The following is a 17,303-nucleotide window of genomic DNA, read 5'->3' as shown; positions in this document are numbered from 1 at the left end:
CCCTCCCGTCGGAGGAGGTCTGCGGGGTGGAGCGGCGAGGGGAATGGAGATCGGCGGCGCCACAGGCTCGGAATGGACCGAGTCGCCAGGAGCAGCCCAGGACATCGGGGGCGCTCACACGCTGCTACAACTGTGGCCTGCAAGGCCACGTTGCGTCAGGATGCCGGGCTCCCCGTCAGCGCGGGGCGACACCTCGCCAGGACGCCACGCCGTCTCCTCCCAAGCTCCAGCAGAGAAATACGGCGAGTCGCGGCACCTCACACGTTTGGCCCACACACACATCCGACACACACTCACGCGCTCAACTAAACAGGGCTCCAAATTCCCCGTCCGTCGTGCGCGATTGTTCGGTAATGCGGCGAGCGCTCCAACCAGGTCAGTGGTCGGAGCTCGCCCATCGTGTTGTTGCTGCGTCGGCGGGATCATCGGTTGTGGTCGGTCACATTGATGGGGTAGAGGTGCGGATTTTAATTGACACAGGGGCATCGGCGACCATTATATCTGATTTGATTTATAACATCCTTCCCGTTCAAAGTCGTCCCTTGCTCCCTGTTGACGTGCCATGCTATGCTGCTAACGGGGGCTCGCTGGGCATTATTGGGCAAATCCGCGCCACTATCTGCATCGGAGACATTAAGTTATCCGGCCCTGTTTTGGGTTCCTCCTCACTCGCGGTTCCGTGCCTGTTGGGGACGGATTTCTTGGCCAAAATGCCCATCCGTATCCTGATTGACCAGGGGTGCATTGAGCTCCCATCGGGCCGACGCGTTACTTTTTTGTCTTCCCCCACCACGGAGCGTCGGGCGTTTGCCACCGTGCAGGCGCTCGTGACAAAAACTGTGCGCGTACCTCCGGGGGCTCAGATGCTCGTCCCTCTTAGGTTGCGTCGGCCGTTTAATGAAGGGGTTGCGGATAGGGGGGTCTTGTTGGGACCATCTCGGGCCGGGGTCAATGGACCCGATTTGCTCGCGGCTCAGACCATGGTGAGAGGGGATGGGGACCCCTTCATTGCAGTCCTTAATGTGGGATCGCGAATGGCCGTGGTTCCTCAAGGGACCGTGCTTGCACACGCAACGCCGGTACCCTATGAGGAACCACTCGTGGGTCAGGTATCCACCGATCCTCCGTCGCGACCGCATTCGGACTGTGATGACGGATGGCTGGATGCGCTTTGCGCGGGTTCAGTGGACCTGTCCGACTCGCAGCGCGCGCAGCTGCGAGTTCTCCTGAGCGAATTTGCTGACGTTTTTAGTCAACACAAATTTGATATTGGTTGTACCAAATTGCTGCGACACCATATTGACACGGGTGACAGCGCGCCAATCCGCCAAAATCCCTTTCGGTTGAGTCCCGCCTGAAAAGGATCATGTCAAATCGGCTGTTGATGACATGCTAGCCGCCGATATCATTTCCCCTTCCAACAGTCCGTGGGGCGCACCGATCGTTTTGGTGAAAAAACACGACGGCTCACTGCGGTTTTGTGTCGACTTTCGCCGTCTGAACAAAATCTCTGTGGCAGATGCGTACCCGCTTCCTCGAATGGATGAGTCGCTCGATGCCTTGGCGGGGGCGCGATTCTTTTCCACCCTCGATTTGCTATCTGGATTCTGGCAGCTTCCTCTGGATGACGAATCAAAGCCTAAGACTGCTTTTCGTACGCCGCAAGGTCTCTTCCAATTTAACCGCTTGCCGATGGGTTTACATTCTGCGCCGGCAACTTTTCAGCGGTTAATGGATTTGGTCTTGGCAGGTTTGCAATGGGATTCGTGTTTGATTTACTTAGACGATGTCATCGTCTTTAGCAAATCCTTCGAGGAACACCTCCAGAGGTTGCGTGCTATTTTTCTCAAAATGCGGGCTGCCAATTTGAAATTTAAACCGCAGAAGTGCCATTTACTCCGCGAATCGGTGCGATATTTGGGTCACATTGTTGGGCGCTCGGGGATATCCACTGATCCCGCCAAAACGGAATGCGTCAGCTCCTGGCCGACTCCCACCTCGGTGGGAGAGGTCAGGAGTTTCATTGGGTTCGCATCGTATTATCGACGATTTGTGGCTGACTTCACTACGATTGCGAAACCATTACATGCCTTGACGTCCAAGGGAGTCAGGTTTCATTGGGGGCCGGAGGAGGAGGCTGCTTTTCGCGCCCTCCGGAATGCTTTGGTGGGGGCTCCGCCGTTGAACTACCCCGATTTTTCACAACCCTTCTTGCTCGATACTGATGCGAGTAACACGGGCATCGGGGGCGTGCTGTCCCAGCTCATTGGGGGCGTAGAGCATGTGGTGGCTTACGGTAGTCGGGTACTGTCTCCAGCCGAACAGCGGTACTGCGTTACCCGTCGGGAATTATTGGCGATTGTTTATTTTATTCAGCAGTACCGCCCGTATCTGTACGGTCGGCGATTCACCGTCCGTACAGATCATGCAGCACTACAGTACGCCCTGCGGGTTCAACAACCATCGGGCCAGTTGTCTCGATGGTTGGAGATCCTCCAAGACTATGACTTTGTCACCACATATCGTAAGGGTGTCCGCCACACGAACGCTGACGCCCTGTCACGATTGCCACCCACTTCGGAGTGCGCGTGCCTCTTGGGTTCGGGGCGTTGTAGGCCCCCGAACGTCACCACCGATTCGGTCCTCGTGGCCGCTACCGATGCGCCTTCAGCTTCGGGTCCTATCGAGCAAGAAGGGAGAGATTCGTTGCTGGGGTTGTCGGTCGCGGAATGGGGACGCCTCCAAATGGAGGACACCTCCCTCCTCGCTCTGCGCCGTCGCGTCGGGGGGGCTGGTCAGGGGGTGGCGAACGTTGACTCGTGGGGGTTGTTCCAGGGTCTTTTAATGCACTGGGATGGGAAAACCCACCGCCAGCGGCTCGTGGTGCCTGCAGCATTAAGGGGTAAGGTGGTATGGGCTGTTCATGAGCGGCTTCTGCACTTGGGGATTCACAAGACCTTTGCCACGCTCCAGCTAGATTTCTTCTGGCCGGGCATGGCAAAGGACGTGGGGGATCTCCTGGGGTCGTGCGCGCAATGCGCGCAGAGGAAGCCACCTGCTAGGGGGTCCAACCCTCCGCTGCAGTCCATAAAGGTTTCCCGGGTTAACGAGCTCGTCGCTCTGGACATACTCGGCCCATTTCCCGCTACGCCCAGGGGAAATAGGTATTTATTAACGGGGGTGGAGTACTTCACGAGATGGCCTATGGCCTGGCCCCTGGCCAACCAGTCGGCAGCGGCCATCGCGGAGGCCTTTGTCCAGGGCTATGTCCTCGACAAGGGTGCTCCGGAACGGCTGCTTACTGACCAGGGTAGGAATTTTTCTGGTAAACTCCTACGCGAGGTGTGCGACCTCTTGGGTACGGAGAAGGTTCGGACCTCTCCGTATCACCCACAAACTGACGGGATGGTGGAACGGCTGCATCGGACCATCTCGTCTATGCTGTCCCAGCAGGTGTCTGTATCCCAGACAGATTGGGACCTTCGTATAGCCGGGGTGTTGCAGGCCTACAGAATGGCTCCCCATGCGGCCACCGGGTTTTCCCCTTTCTTTTTAATGTATGGGCGCGAGGCAAACCCCCCTGTGGCAACCCAGCTCAAGCTCTCGGCGCCCCAGGCGAAGTCTAACTTGTCCGAACACGTTAAATTTAACATCAGCAAATTGTCTAAGGCGCGGGAAGCGGCCGCGCAAAATTCTGATCTCCGCCAGAAGGCGAACGAGAGGCTTCGGTTGGGGCGGGTACAGGTGGTAAAATGGAAACCGGGGGACAAGGCGTGGTTGCACTGTCCCCAGGTGCCGCTGGCAACCTCGTCGAAATTGGTACGGCCGTGGCGGGGGCCAGTGGAGGTCGTACAGGTCTTGCGGCCGCAGTGTGTTCGCGTCAAGTGGGGGAGGCGCCGGTGGTATGTGCACCCCTCAAGGTTGAAACCATTCATCGCGCCGCCCCGGGGTTCACACGCACACACGCATGGCCAAACGTGTGAGGGTTCCGCCGACTCCCCGGCGTCGCTGCGCTCGCCTAACTTGACATCAACTATTCCGTCCCCAGGTGCAACAGGAGTGACGGGTCCACACCCACCAACCTCTCCCGGAGGGGTCGGGGGTCACTCGGCAGCGACGCCTGACTCTCTTGTACCCGGACCGTCAACAACCGTCACTGAGCGTGCCGGGACGGGCCCTTGTGACGGGCCCGCCGCGAGAACGCGCGCCAAAACGCGCAGACTGTTGTGAGGTCGGCCGTTGGGGGGCCTTGCGGACAATGGGAGGGGTGGCGTCCGGAGTGTGTATATATGTTGGTTTTGGGGTGTTTATTCGGGGGGAGCGCGTCGGGTTATTTTTTTTCTCTCTCTCTCTCTCTCTCTTCCTGTTGTTGTTCTTGTTAAGATTCTCTTGTTCTTGTTAAAAATTACGCGAGGCACACACACGGGGTTTTCGTGAGGTATGCACCTTTATTCACGTTTTTTTTGCAGCCAGGGACGGCTGCGAGCTGTACAAGGGGGGGTGATGTAGAGGTGTAATTGCGCATGGCTACGAATGTTGAGGTGTGATTATGCATGGCCACGGATGGCCAACAAACACAAGGGGCGGGGTTACGGCCGTACACAAGGGTGGCGCTCGCACCGACGTCCGAATGTGCGTCCCCCACGGGCCCCCCCTCGGGGGGAGTCCTATAAAAGGTGATGAGCTCGAGGGCTCGAGGTCGGGACTCAGCTTTAACCAGAGAAGACGGAAGACCTGCTAGTGTAGGCCCCAGAGCTCCCCTGGCTCGCTGTCCTTATAAGGGCCGACCAGGGCAAGCCGGTGGCGTGGCCCCGAGAGCCCAGACGAAGCTGGTCTGGTGACTCAGGGAGCCGGGATCCCAGCTTAACCAAGCTGGGACAGATAGCCTCCCCTAGTTCCGTAGTGGAGGAATTGGTATAGGTTAGAGGGGTTAGCTGTCGAGAAATCCCTGTAGCCCAGTGACCTGTAATAACTGTGTTGGTGTAATAAATAAGTGTGCCTCCGATCCTGTCGTCAAGCCTCCATATACTTACTACATATGCACAGACACACACACACACAGCGTGTAAAACCGCAGTTACAAATCAGTTGGTGAAGATGCTATGTGCATATCTACTTTCTATGATACAACTTCAGAGTTTACCAACGTCGTCTGGGAATCTGAGTGTCTGCCTAACGTTTCACAAATACCACAGTAGACTTCAATACTCACTCGTGCGTGTGTAGCATATCAATCAAATATTATGCAATATATATACATTTGTTAAATAGAGGACATCTCACCAAAATGTCCTCATTTCCTGGCAGTGAGATGCCGACTTACAGGATCCTCACATCTCCTCCTTTGACCCTCAGGTGGGAGAGACCATTGGCATCACGGAGGAGATCATGGGCCTCACCATCCTGGCAGCAGGAACCTCCATCCCTGACCTCATCACCAGCGTGATCGTCGCTCGCAAGGGACTGGGTGACATGGCCGTCTCCAGCTCCGTGGGCAGCAACATCTTCGACATCACCATTGGGTGGGCTTCAGCACGTGCACGCAGACTCTAGTCGATGTACCCCTGCAATGGTGCTGTTTGTTGCTGGCCGCTTGATACTTTGGGCCTCTGGGCCTGTGCTCAGCAAACTGTGTTTGAACGGAGTCATGAGATGAACATGTTTCCTTTGAGAACTTCACTCACCGCTCACACTCTCCCAACGCACACACCAGACATGCGACATACTCACCACTGATACTCACCGCTCACACTCACCAAACACACACACCAGACATGCAATATACACACCACTGATACTCACCACTCACACTTGCCCAACGCACACACCAGACAACGCAACATACACACCACTGATACTCACCGCTCACACTCACCAAACACACACACCAGACATGCAACATACACACCACTGATACTCACCACTCACACTTGCCCAACGCAACATACACACCACTGATACTCACCGCTCACACTTGCCCAACGCACACACCAGACAACGCGACATGCACACCACTGATAATCACCACTCACACTCTCCAAACACACACCCCAGACATGCGACATACACACCACTGATACTCACCACTCACACTCACCAAACACACACACACCAGACACGCTACATCGCTTATTAGTACGGTTGGCTACGTTACGTTGCGAAATAAGTTTCAACATACATACCACTCACACTCACCACAGATACTCACCACTTACCACACACACACACCTCTGACACCACGCTCACCACTCACGACACGCCCCGTACACACACACCACTCACACTCACCACAGATACTCACCACTTACCACACACACACACCTCTGACACCACGCTCACCACTCACGACACGCCCCGTACACACACACCACCACACGAGGCTTAACGTCATTGATGCTCTTGTTGCTTTTCGTCGCGTTTGATCACGTTCGTGACTCAGGTCAGTCTTGCAAATGAGGCTCTTCCTGGTCTCCTTGAGTTCTCACGAAGTTAAACGAAATCCACTTGACGACGAGTGCATCAGCTGATGTTAAAGACACACATTCCAGAAGATGCCATTGAACAACTGATTTCGAAGTTACTTCAAAAGATTGCTCATCAATGCTGGATGCTACCGTGGTGCGACGGTTGGGCGAACTGAACTTGCAATCCAGAGGCCGCCGGTTCCATCTCCTGACGCTGTGGTTGAAACAAGGGGCTGGTTTCTTAAATCCCACCGCCTCTGTCCAGCCAGCGGTATCCCTGTGTACCCCAAAAATTAATTGAGCTGCAGGTCGAATGTTGCGAGAAAAATTGTGGGTAATCCCACTTTTTAAATCCTTTATATTAAGTTCGCTTGCTTGCTTGCGTGCTTGCGTGCTTGCGTGCTTGCGTGTTTGCTTGCTTGCTTACGACCGTGCAAATCTTTCAGTCGTTTTTTAACCCACTTCCCGTGATCCAATCGAGCTGACATTTTGCACACAGACTCGTTGTGCGAGACAATTAATGTTCGTGAACATTTTTCCAAAATTTGACACTGTTTAGTGAAAACAAATTAAATATTTAATTACCAATTGCTTAATACTGGCAGACAATCATCTGACCCATAGGTGGCAGCCATCTCAAGCCAGAGGACGAGAAGACTCTAGCCGCCACGCATATAAAGGATTTAGAGTGAAAAACTTTGTTTTTACGGGTTATACTTATTCCAAAACTTTCTTGCCAGCACGGAGGAGATTTCTCAAGCTCCCTCTCTTGTTTTTTTTTTACCAAGTAAGGTCCACTGAGCTATGGAACTGTTTTTCAGAAGCGACCTGGCCACAAATGATAGCTCAACGAAGTGGCTTATCACGTCGACATTTATAGCAGCCAAATATTCTAAATGCATGTTTCTAAAGGTGCAGCGAAACAACGGAGGACCCGGAGAAAAATCCACGTGACCATAGGGAGAACATGCCAACTCCAAATATACAGGCATAAGGGTCGGGATCGAACCCACGACCTCCTGTATACCAGGCGAGGTAGCTGGCATCTCACAGCTGCCAGCAGTAACGTGAGCAAAACATTGCAAGGCTACACATTTGCCTGTCCATATTATATGCGTTGGGAGCGATTGTTAATCACATCGCAACAGAGTTAACATGTTGTGTGCCCAAAAATGAATTTAATGAAAAATCTAATTGAACTCAGTTGTTTTGTGTTGTCATTGGCGAGCAAGCTGAGATCATAAACTCGCTACCCTCAAGAATTTGGTTTAGTTGCAGGTGGCTGCCGAGATTAAATTCAGGATCATAGAGATTCCATTTCAATTAACAATGTCACTTTGCAATAAACAAAACAACTAAACACAAAGTAATTAAAATGAGAAAGCCATGCACTAAGCAACGGAGCACGCAAAGCTACATAAATACAAACGATGTTGTAAATTAAGGAAAGCGGAAACCGCATTTAAAAATAAATTAGTGACATTGAAAACAAAACACGGCTCAGTGCGTCAAAATAATCACGCAGATTGCACCCATTTGCAAAGGTTCAATTCTGCAGTGTGCACAGGTCGCCGCGTCTCAGCTGCTGAAAGCTCCAACGAAAACTCCTTTGCCCATCAGCCATCACGCATTGCAGCTCGTAACCTAGGAGATTCGAGTTGTGCAACACAGCTTGCATTTTGGGGCATGCATTCTAATCAACCTTTTTGTCGCCAAGCGACAGTCATATTGACAGCGACCGGTAATGCATCAAGGAAAGAAATAATGTAAACCGGCTTAAATCAGCGTCTCTATTACTGGCCCGCAATGCTCCTCCTGGCAACCCTATAAACGCGAGATGATTTCGATTTCAACGTTGGGGTGTTCAACATTTTATTATCTTTCCAGGAATTAATTTCTGCGAAATGCCTGCATGCTTTCTAGTGTCCAACACTTTGTCTTCATCATTGGAAGCAGACTGCCTCCATAAATATTTTCTAATTGTCTTATATTGATATATCGCTGATTATTATGTCTTGCAATATCTTGTATAATCACACTCAGTGGGTTATTGAATGAAAAGTTTGAGAATTGTTGCCAAGATGCATTTCCCTAGTTTTTTTCTTGCTTAAAGAAAAATGTCACAACCAAAGAGAAATGTGTTTTTTTAATGTATGTCTAGTGACTGACTTGGAGACGTAACTTCTTGGAGGCAATTCTTTAATTAAACACCGAGCACACTTTGTACACTTTATACAATACACAGCCTACACTGTTACACACTCTGCTGTCTCTCGCTTAAACGCAACTCTACACTGGTTGCTAGCCTACACACTACGCTAGCCTTCTGACACTGACGGTGCTGAACCGAGACAGCCAACTATGTCTAGCAGCGCAATGTCAAGTGGAGACGACAGCGACGATGGTGACGAACTTCAGCAGCAACGATGATGACGCAGATCCCACTCCAAACGACAGCCCGAGGTCCCCGCCCAGGGCCCCTCTTATACTGCCAGCGTGGCCTGGCTCCGCCCCCAAGGCCACGCCCCCCTTCTGGAACCTACGAGCGGGTTCCCATCTACGTGACTTTACGGAAATACCCAAAGGTTGATCCCGACCCTGACGCCTGTATATTGGGAGTTTGCATGTTCTCCCCATAGTTGCGTGGATTGTTTTCTCTGTTTTTTCTCTCCGCATTTAAAATCAAAAGGCATTCAGGGTATTTGGCTGCTATAAATTTCCACATAATTTAAGCCACTTCGTTGAACTATCATTTGTGGCCAGGTCACTTCTGAAAATACCTATATAGCTCAGTGGGCCTTAACTGGTAAAATTAAACCTAGTTTAAAGTTATTTTGTTTGTTTTTACCTTGGGAATCCTCTGCCAACTCCACTGGCAAGGTGGGATCTCCATTAAACGGGCAGATCCATGCTACCACGCTTGATACACTGTGGGAGTTGCTCCTGGGTAGTTTGACGACACCCGGTGAGAGAGTCAAATGTGATAGATATATTTTCTGTAAAGGTTTATCCAGTTACATTAATCTAAAGAGAGACAGGTGAATAGGTTATTTTTATTTTTTACCAGAAGTAAATATCAAACATTTCTTTACCAACGATTGATATCATTTCGGTCATGTGTTAAAACGTCAATCAAAGGGCAGGACACATCTGAAAGCAATAATTGGCGATGGTCAAGAATGCTGACGGAACGGCAGCCAGGAAATGGGGCGCGTCCAAGAGGATGTCCCACCGAGGAGACGGAGCAATTAGCTCTTGTGCAGGCACTGGATGGATTGTTACAGCGCAGGGTCATGCGAGGTGGCAACAGCTTGGAGAGGCCTTCGCTGAGTAGTGAATTGACTATGGCTGACGGACGATACAAATTTTAAAAACGCACCAATTGGTTCTGTTCTAAGTCGCACCTTCATTTCGACGAGACATCATCCACTGACGTGTTTCTCCTTGCCTCTCTCCTCTCTCTCTCTCTCCTCCTCTTCCACGTTCCCAATGTCCTCCGTGCAGCCTGCCCTTTCCCTGGCTGCTCTTCGCCATGCTCCACTCGTTCGAACCGGTGAAGGTGAGCAGCAACGGGCTCTTCTGCGCCATCGTGCTGCTCTTCCTCATGCTACTCTTCGTCATCATCTCCATCGCTCTCTGCGGCTGGAAGATGAACAAGGCACTGGGAGGCATCATGTTCTTGCTCTACTTGGTCTTCCTGGTGACGAGCGTGCTTCTGGAGGACCGCGTCATCGTCTGCCCGATCACCGTCTGATCGCGTGGCCCCACTTAGCCCTGGCCGTGCTAGAGTCAAGTCAACGCGTCATCCTCAAGCAATGCATTCCCTCGCTTCGTCGTTACGTTGCATGTCGTCGTCATCGTCGTCGTTGTTGCCGTCGTCCCAAGTCTCATTGAAGCGCGATTCCACCGCGGCGCACCACGGAGTGCTTTGCTGCGACACCCCGAGCCGCACGTTGACGTGCGTCTGGACCCTGTCACGTGGGAGCAGACGGGTGAACGGTGGGGAGATTCTTCCCCAATAGAGGCGGTTCCCGAGAAGGACTAAGGGAGAGAGAGAGAGCGCGTTTGACACTCGTCCTGCGGATGAGCCGTCGTCATCCCTCGGTCAGTGGTGAAGAGGAAGGGGGAACGGAGCGGTCGTGATGGTCGACCATGCGACCGTCATCGACGCTGCACCTGACGTCCTTACAATAACCGACACTTGAAGCACCGTTGGCTACGTAGCCAAAGGGGGGAATTGCTTTGCACCATCTTCAATTGAGGCTTCAGATTGGTTTGTGGAGAGGGAGGGGGGTATATACTGGAATGTGTTTTTCTTTTCTCTCAACGTTAAACCTCAAACCGCTTGGTAGTCCTGTAGCAACGAATGGAGCAAAAGATAACTGATACGGGACATCTAACCGCATTGCCGTGCAGTTTCGAACGTGTCATCGTTAATGGGGTCTATCGGTTTGACGGGGGTTTTGACGATTAGAAGCGTCCAAGGTGAGTCGGGGTCCTGGCTGTAAAGTGGCGCTGCGTCGTGCTCGCGTTCGTGTGTGAACATTAAACGGGCTTGACGAACGACCCTTCACGTACAGAGACACGCTTTCTACGAAGTTAGAGGAAAGGATGGCCCTCGGAATGGAATTTTCCAAGGGCTCTGCTAAATTATGGTCTCGCAGATGCGGATATGCGTCAACGCTATCCGCGTGTTAAGCTCCAACAATGTGATTTGATCAGCTATTAATTGGAGACAATGTTTGATTGTGCACGAAGCCATTACTCTTTCTTGTTTCTTTACCAACATGTTTCGTGATGTACTGCAATTTCCGGAGACATATGCACTCTTATGTAGGAATCTTTGTTTTCATGTAGCTGATGAAAGCCCAAACAGTGGCCTGCAGATCACAAATGATCATCTGTGCAGGCCCCATGTGAGCATGCGTTAGCTTTATTGAGATGACACTTGAGACAGACGGGAAATAGTAACACATTTGAAATTGACGCATCGCCCAAATTGTAGGGTCAACGCTATCCTCAAGTCAGAGACGAATAGAGCCAGGCACAGAGTCGAGGAACGGTCAGAAAAAGCAATGCAATAAAGTGTTGAAAATTGTGCGTTTTTTTGTTTTGCTTAAACCACCAATATACAAGAGGGTTTGCCAGTCAAGAAAGCTTAAACGCGTATGTTGATCACGAATCGGGAGGAACGCCTGACCACTTGTTTCTCCAGCGCTCACATTCTCCGGAGACGACACACCAGGAGAATGCCGACGCTTCGATTACATGGCAGTGAAAAGTCCCGGACACGCGCGGGCACGTTTAGTTGGCTCTGCTTAAAATACACCTGCCTATGTAGTGGTAACGTACGTAGAATTCTCATTGCTTCCGTTGAAGAAGTATCATTGCAGCGCAGAGGGGATATACTTCCCAAGTTAAGGCTTAGTGTTGCATTTAGCGATGTAGCAGGCCCATGTGCAAAGCACCCACCCGGAACTGCCACGGTAAAGTCCTCGCTTAATGCGGTAGATGCGTTCCGGAAAAGTGAACGAATACATTGTAAGATAGTAACTCGTTATACACAAAATGCTGGCACACAAATGGACCACAACACCTTGCGAACTCCCGTCATCCTCGCAGCGGCTTTTGGCTACCCATTGAACAAAGACGGCCACTGCATCGCGCGCTTTCAGATGCACGTCTGCGGCCGTCTGGAACGCTCTTCCTTCTGATATTAGGAAGCCACCGGAGCTATGCACTTTTAAATCTAGATTGAAAACTCATTTCTTGAGAACTGCTTGTTTGTTTAGTTTGTTGTACTTCCCCCGCACCTCCGATAAGCACGGCTGGCTACGTACGTTACAAAACAACTTCAACATTCAAACATTCAGCTAATACAATTTCCCCATAAATAACGTAACGGTAAAACTTGGCGAGATACGATGGACGCACGCGCATTGAGATGGCGGCACAAAGAACTGAGGCTACGCCACTACGCTACTATCTCATCGTGCACAAAGTCTCGTACCGCTCAGCCGCGCAGCTCGAGAAAGCCGTTCGTCGTCGACCGCTCAGAAACCGCGTTATAACGGGGAGGAAGGGGGGGGATGCGTTCCGCGCTGCGCGACAAGTGATCCCTCGTGGAAGAACCGCGCTTTTAGCGAAAGCGCCTTTAGTGTAACACCACGCGTTAAGCGAGGACTGGGCGTGAAGAAAGCGTGCACGGGGACGGTGAGCCCTGGACACACACGGCCAGGGTTCAATACGTGGAGGGGACGATGGAATTGCTCAATCGTAAAGCAACACACCTGGATTACAAAGAGCTGACAAGTGCTGTCCTAAGACCCTCATTCGTTGAGATGAAACAAAAAAAACAGCCCGCAAACGTGATGGCACATGTGCACACTCGAGTGAAGTTATTTTAAGCATATTTCAACTTGGCCGCTGCCGACATCTGAACTGCTTTGAGGCAACGGGTTTTAAATGACATTGACGAGAGAGACATCGGTGTTGCTTTATCTGCACGGAGGGTAGAAGCGTGTCAAAATCATTCCTGCCAGCCTTGGGCTGGGATGGCACGCAATGCGCAGCTCGCTAATGCCGCATTAGAGAGCTGCTGCTGCTGCTCCTGTTGCTGCTGCTGCTGTTGCTGCTGGTGCTGCTGTTGCTGCTGCTGATGCTGCTCCTGTTGCTGGTGTAGTTGCTGCTGCTGATGCTGCTGCTGGTGCTGATGCTGCTGCTGATGCTGCTGCTGGTGCTGCTGTTGCTGCTGCTGCTGTTGTTGCTGCTGCTGGTGCTGCTGTTGCTGCTGCTGCTGTTGCTGCTGCTGGTGTAGTTGCTGCTGCTGATGCTGCTGCTGGTGCTGCTGTTGCTGCTGCTGATGCTGCTGCTGTTGCTGCTGCTACTGCTGCTGGTGTTGCTGCTGTTGCTGGTGCTGACTGTGCTGCTGGTGCTGTTGCTGCTGGTGCTGATGGTGCTGTTGCTGCTGCTGTTGTTGCTGCTGTTGCTGCTGATGGTGATGATGCTGTTGCTGCTGCTGCTGTTGTTGCTGCTGATGCTGCTGATGCTGCTGGTGTTGCTGGTGCTGATGCTGATGCTGCTGTTGCTGCTGGTGCTGATGGTGCTGCTGGTGCTGATGGTGCTGATGCTGATGCTGCTGGTGCTGCTGTTGCTGCTGGTGCTGATGGTGCTGGTGTTGCTGGTGTACCTGATGGTGTTGCTGGTGTACCTGATGGTGTTGCTGGTGCTGGTGCTGATGCTGCTGGTGTTGCTGCTGCTGATGCTGCTGGTGTTGCTGGTGTACCTGCTGGTGCTGCTGCTGCTGGTGCAAGTTTCAGAATGAGGTGCTGGATGTGTGGCAGGTGCGACGACGGCCCCTCGTTGTCCACCGCAGCGTCCGTACGGCCCAAGCGGTGGAGTTGCCACTCTCTGATGTCCGCGCAGAGCTCGGAGGTCACCGTCCTCAACCACATGTGTGAGACGTCCAGTTCCGAAGGCACCGTTTGTTTTAATTGTGTCCAATTAAACGAGTCTTTGTATTTTATGTATAACTTAATAGGTCGTACGTTCCAATTATTTATTCCAGCCCCGCACTCCCTCTGCTTCGTCAACTATTGCCTTTTCGTTGTAACCTCTAATTCATGGGGGGGGGGGGGGAGTTTTGCAATAAGTGATCACACCTCCTGTGCTGTTCCTAATATCTGAAACTGATTTCACTTTTGCCATCGTTCCAATTCTCTCCAAGTATGTAAATCTAAGAGCTATCCTTTGTAGCATGCTATTTAAATCAACCCCTTCGTCTTGCATGCACATACGTATTGCCCCTGCTCTCTGTCGCCGTGGTGGCTATGCACGTGGCCTGCAATCCAGTGGTGGATCGCACAGATGTTGTCATGCTCCCTTCCCGTGGGTATCGAGGCGGTGCAGCAACTGTGGACTCCACCTGTTCCGTCTGCATGGGGATCGAGTGCCTCCCCTCTCCCCACCGCACACGTGTTTTTTTTTTTTGCACTGTGCTCCGGTATCCTCCCACGCGTGTAGAAACACTCACCGATTGTCTGGACTGCAGAGCTTGGGCAATTGTTGGCGCCAGCTCACTGGCTGGCACCCTTGCAGCTTGGCCTGTGGTTCCTCATCAATCGTGAGATGCAAGTTGCATGACCAACGCTTTACAAATATAAAGAGTACTGGTATTAACGACATTAGTTCACTGCTTTGCCCTCTATGCATTATCTGGGTCACACATGTAGAACTTTTAAGCTGTCCATTATGTTTTGACCTATGTAAACTGCTATTTTATTGGACTGTATTATTGGTCGTGGATGTTTATTTTGACCGGGTTACAGGAATGTTGGATGTACCATGCACTTCTCCATTAAAATTCGCGAGGACAATCAAATAATTATTTATTTTCGGCATTTAATCCTTGCACTGCCACGGTTTGCAGCATTTAAAAAAACCACATACTGGAGCTGGATGGGTGGCCTAGGAGCCGTCCAATGGCGATGTTGATATACAGAGACAGGATTACAATACTGGGGTTTACGTATGATTTTAAAAGGTTAAAGGTGCAACTTTGAAAGTACTCGCCCATGCCACCGCTGGTGGATGGGCCTCCACCAGAGACAGCACTAGAGGGTGTTTTTGGCCTACTCTTCCACGCTGGATAGGCATCTCGGAAGAGCTATACTTTATCCCGCACCTACGATTAGCACAGCTGGCTACGTACGGTGCGATAGAAGTTCAACATGCACGGATGGGAGTGCCCACACTTTGCCCCACTAAATGCAACCTGCCGATCGCTACTGCGAGGTAGAGAGAGGCACGGGTTGGATCAGGGTGTCTAAGACATTTTCTCAATGTAAATCCTATTTAAACAAACTGCCATTGTATTCCACGTTAAAATAATAGTTGTTGGAGCTGGCTGGCTGGCTCAGGGAGAGTATAATGACTGCTCAGTACTAATTATTAAAGCAGAATTTGTTGTTTATTGTAACGAATCGATGCTCTCACCCCATTCCGTAATGAATGCATGGAAAGCCACCTTCGTTGGAAATGCAACAACAGTCTGCGACTGCGTCTCAAGATGCTGGACAAAGTGGTAACACGTGCACATTGGAGAGCGTTTGAAGATGGGGTGGTGGGAGGGAGTTTGAGGTTTTAAAAAATTAACCCGTAAAAACAAGGTTTTTCACTATAAATCCTTTATATGCGTGTCATCGGTTTTATTTTATTATTCATTTCTGTTTTTCTTGAGTAAGAGTTTCATTTTTATCACATTGGTATTTTAAATTAATTATGAAAAAAATATTCCTAAAAAGTAAAAAATTTTGGGAAAAATGTTCAGGAAAATAAATTGTCACGCACAACGAGTCTGTGTGCAAAATGTCAGCTCGATTGGATCACGGGAAATGGGTTAAAAAACGACCGAAAGATTTGCACGGTCGTAAGCGCGCACGCAAGCAAGCAAGTGAGCTGAATAATATAAAGGATTTAAAAATGAAAAGTCAGGAGGAGTTCTGAAGTCCGGGGAGGGAGATGAGATGCACTCATGGAGAAACTGCCACGTGTTTGTGGAAACTAAATATGTTTTGTTCACGACAGAGACCCGATCATCATCACGCAAAGGACGCCCTCCACGTTTTCATTCGTCACATCGATACACGATGTTGTCAATCGTGTACGATGGCGCAGCGCGTCACTAAATGATCAGAGTTGTGCCAGGACGATGCTTGGGTGGGTGGGTGACCACGCTGCAAAACAGGTTGCCATCGGAGGCGGCGGTGGCGGTAGCGTGCTCCTCGGTAGTAAGGCAGAGGGCAGCGAGCAGCATGTAGGGTTGTACTATACCTCTATGCTCCACCAACACGCACTGACCAGCGTGACAAAGTGTGGACAAAGAACCCCCACAAACCGCACGTCACGGGGAGGCCCTCATTCAGTGGTGGATTGACGAACGGCCTGTACCGTACGTGTACACTGCAGTGCATGAGTACAGCTCTGTACGATTATAGGCCTGACGAGCTAGTGGTAGACATGCAGTAGTTATTCGTTTTGTGGAAGGGAGGATATCTGAGCAGAGTTTGCACATTTACTGCGGCTGTTGCAGCCCCAAAGAGTCGATAAAGCACCGCACTTATCACAGCATTGTAGATGTTGTGGGAAGTTGGACAAGTTCATGCCAGGAATTTGGAGGAACGAACCCCCTAAGTTGACTCAAAACACGAGTCAGGCCGAGATGATGAGATTTGTTATTAATATTGTTTTTGTTACACTTAATTTGCACGTAGTAATATCTATCTGCTGTGTATTGTAATTTTAAAGGAGTGTGTGTTTTGATTTCTGAAATACGCGTAAAAATACACGTCGAAAAATCATACGGAGGCATTGAACTACCAAACCGCGCACACTTTCACGCGCCGAATTCTTCCATATTGCATTTGGCATAAACTTGGGCTACGATTTTGTTTTAATGTTCGGTGCTTGATGTGTATCACTCTCTTCTTTTTAACACGACTCCTCATTCAGCTCGCAAGCATATTTGAAACGTAACCATATGCGTGTTACATGCGTGTACCTGTATGTGCGTGTTACATGCGTGTACCTGTATGCATGTTACATGCGTGTACCTGTATACGTGTTACATGCATGTACCTGTATGTCCGTGTTACATGCGTGTACCTGTATGTGCGTGTTACATGCGTGTACCTGTATGCATGTTACATGCGTGTACCTGTATACGTGTTACATGCATGTACCTGTATGTCCGTGTTACATGCGTGTACCTGTATGTGCGTGTTACATGCGTTGCTGTTCGACAAGTCGCAGTTTTCAAAATCTCACCTGAAAGTTGTATAT

General features: G+C 50.7%; 1 protein-coding gene across 1 annotated transcript in view; it reads left to right on the top strand.

Moving 5' to 3' along the window:
- LOC133346326 (sodium/potassium/calcium exchanger 2-like) overlaps positions 1-13,099 on the top strand; it is an 87,265-nt gene extending 74,166 nt beyond the window's left edge. Inside the window, 2 exon segments of the mRNA XM_061557822.1 lie at positions 5,356-5,522; positions 9,969-13,099. Coding sequence (XP_061413806.1) covers positions 5,356-5,522; positions 9,969-10,218 — 417 coding nt within the window. The 3' untranslated portion in view covers positions 10,219-13,099.
- The last annotated feature ends 4,204 nt before the right edge of the window (positions 13,100-17,303 follow it).

This window comes from Lethenteron reissneri, chromosome 24 (assembly GCF_015708825.2).
Source record: "Lethenteron reissneri isolate LAM-NWPU_2019-01 chromosome 24, ASM1570882v1, whole genome shotgun sequence".
NCBI classification, from domain to species: domain Eukaryota; kingdom Metazoa; phylum Chordata; class Hyperoartia; order Petromyzontiformes; family Petromyzontidae; genus Lethenteron; species Lethenteron reissneri.
This window is presented reverse-complemented; position numbering and strand designations above follow the sequence as displayed.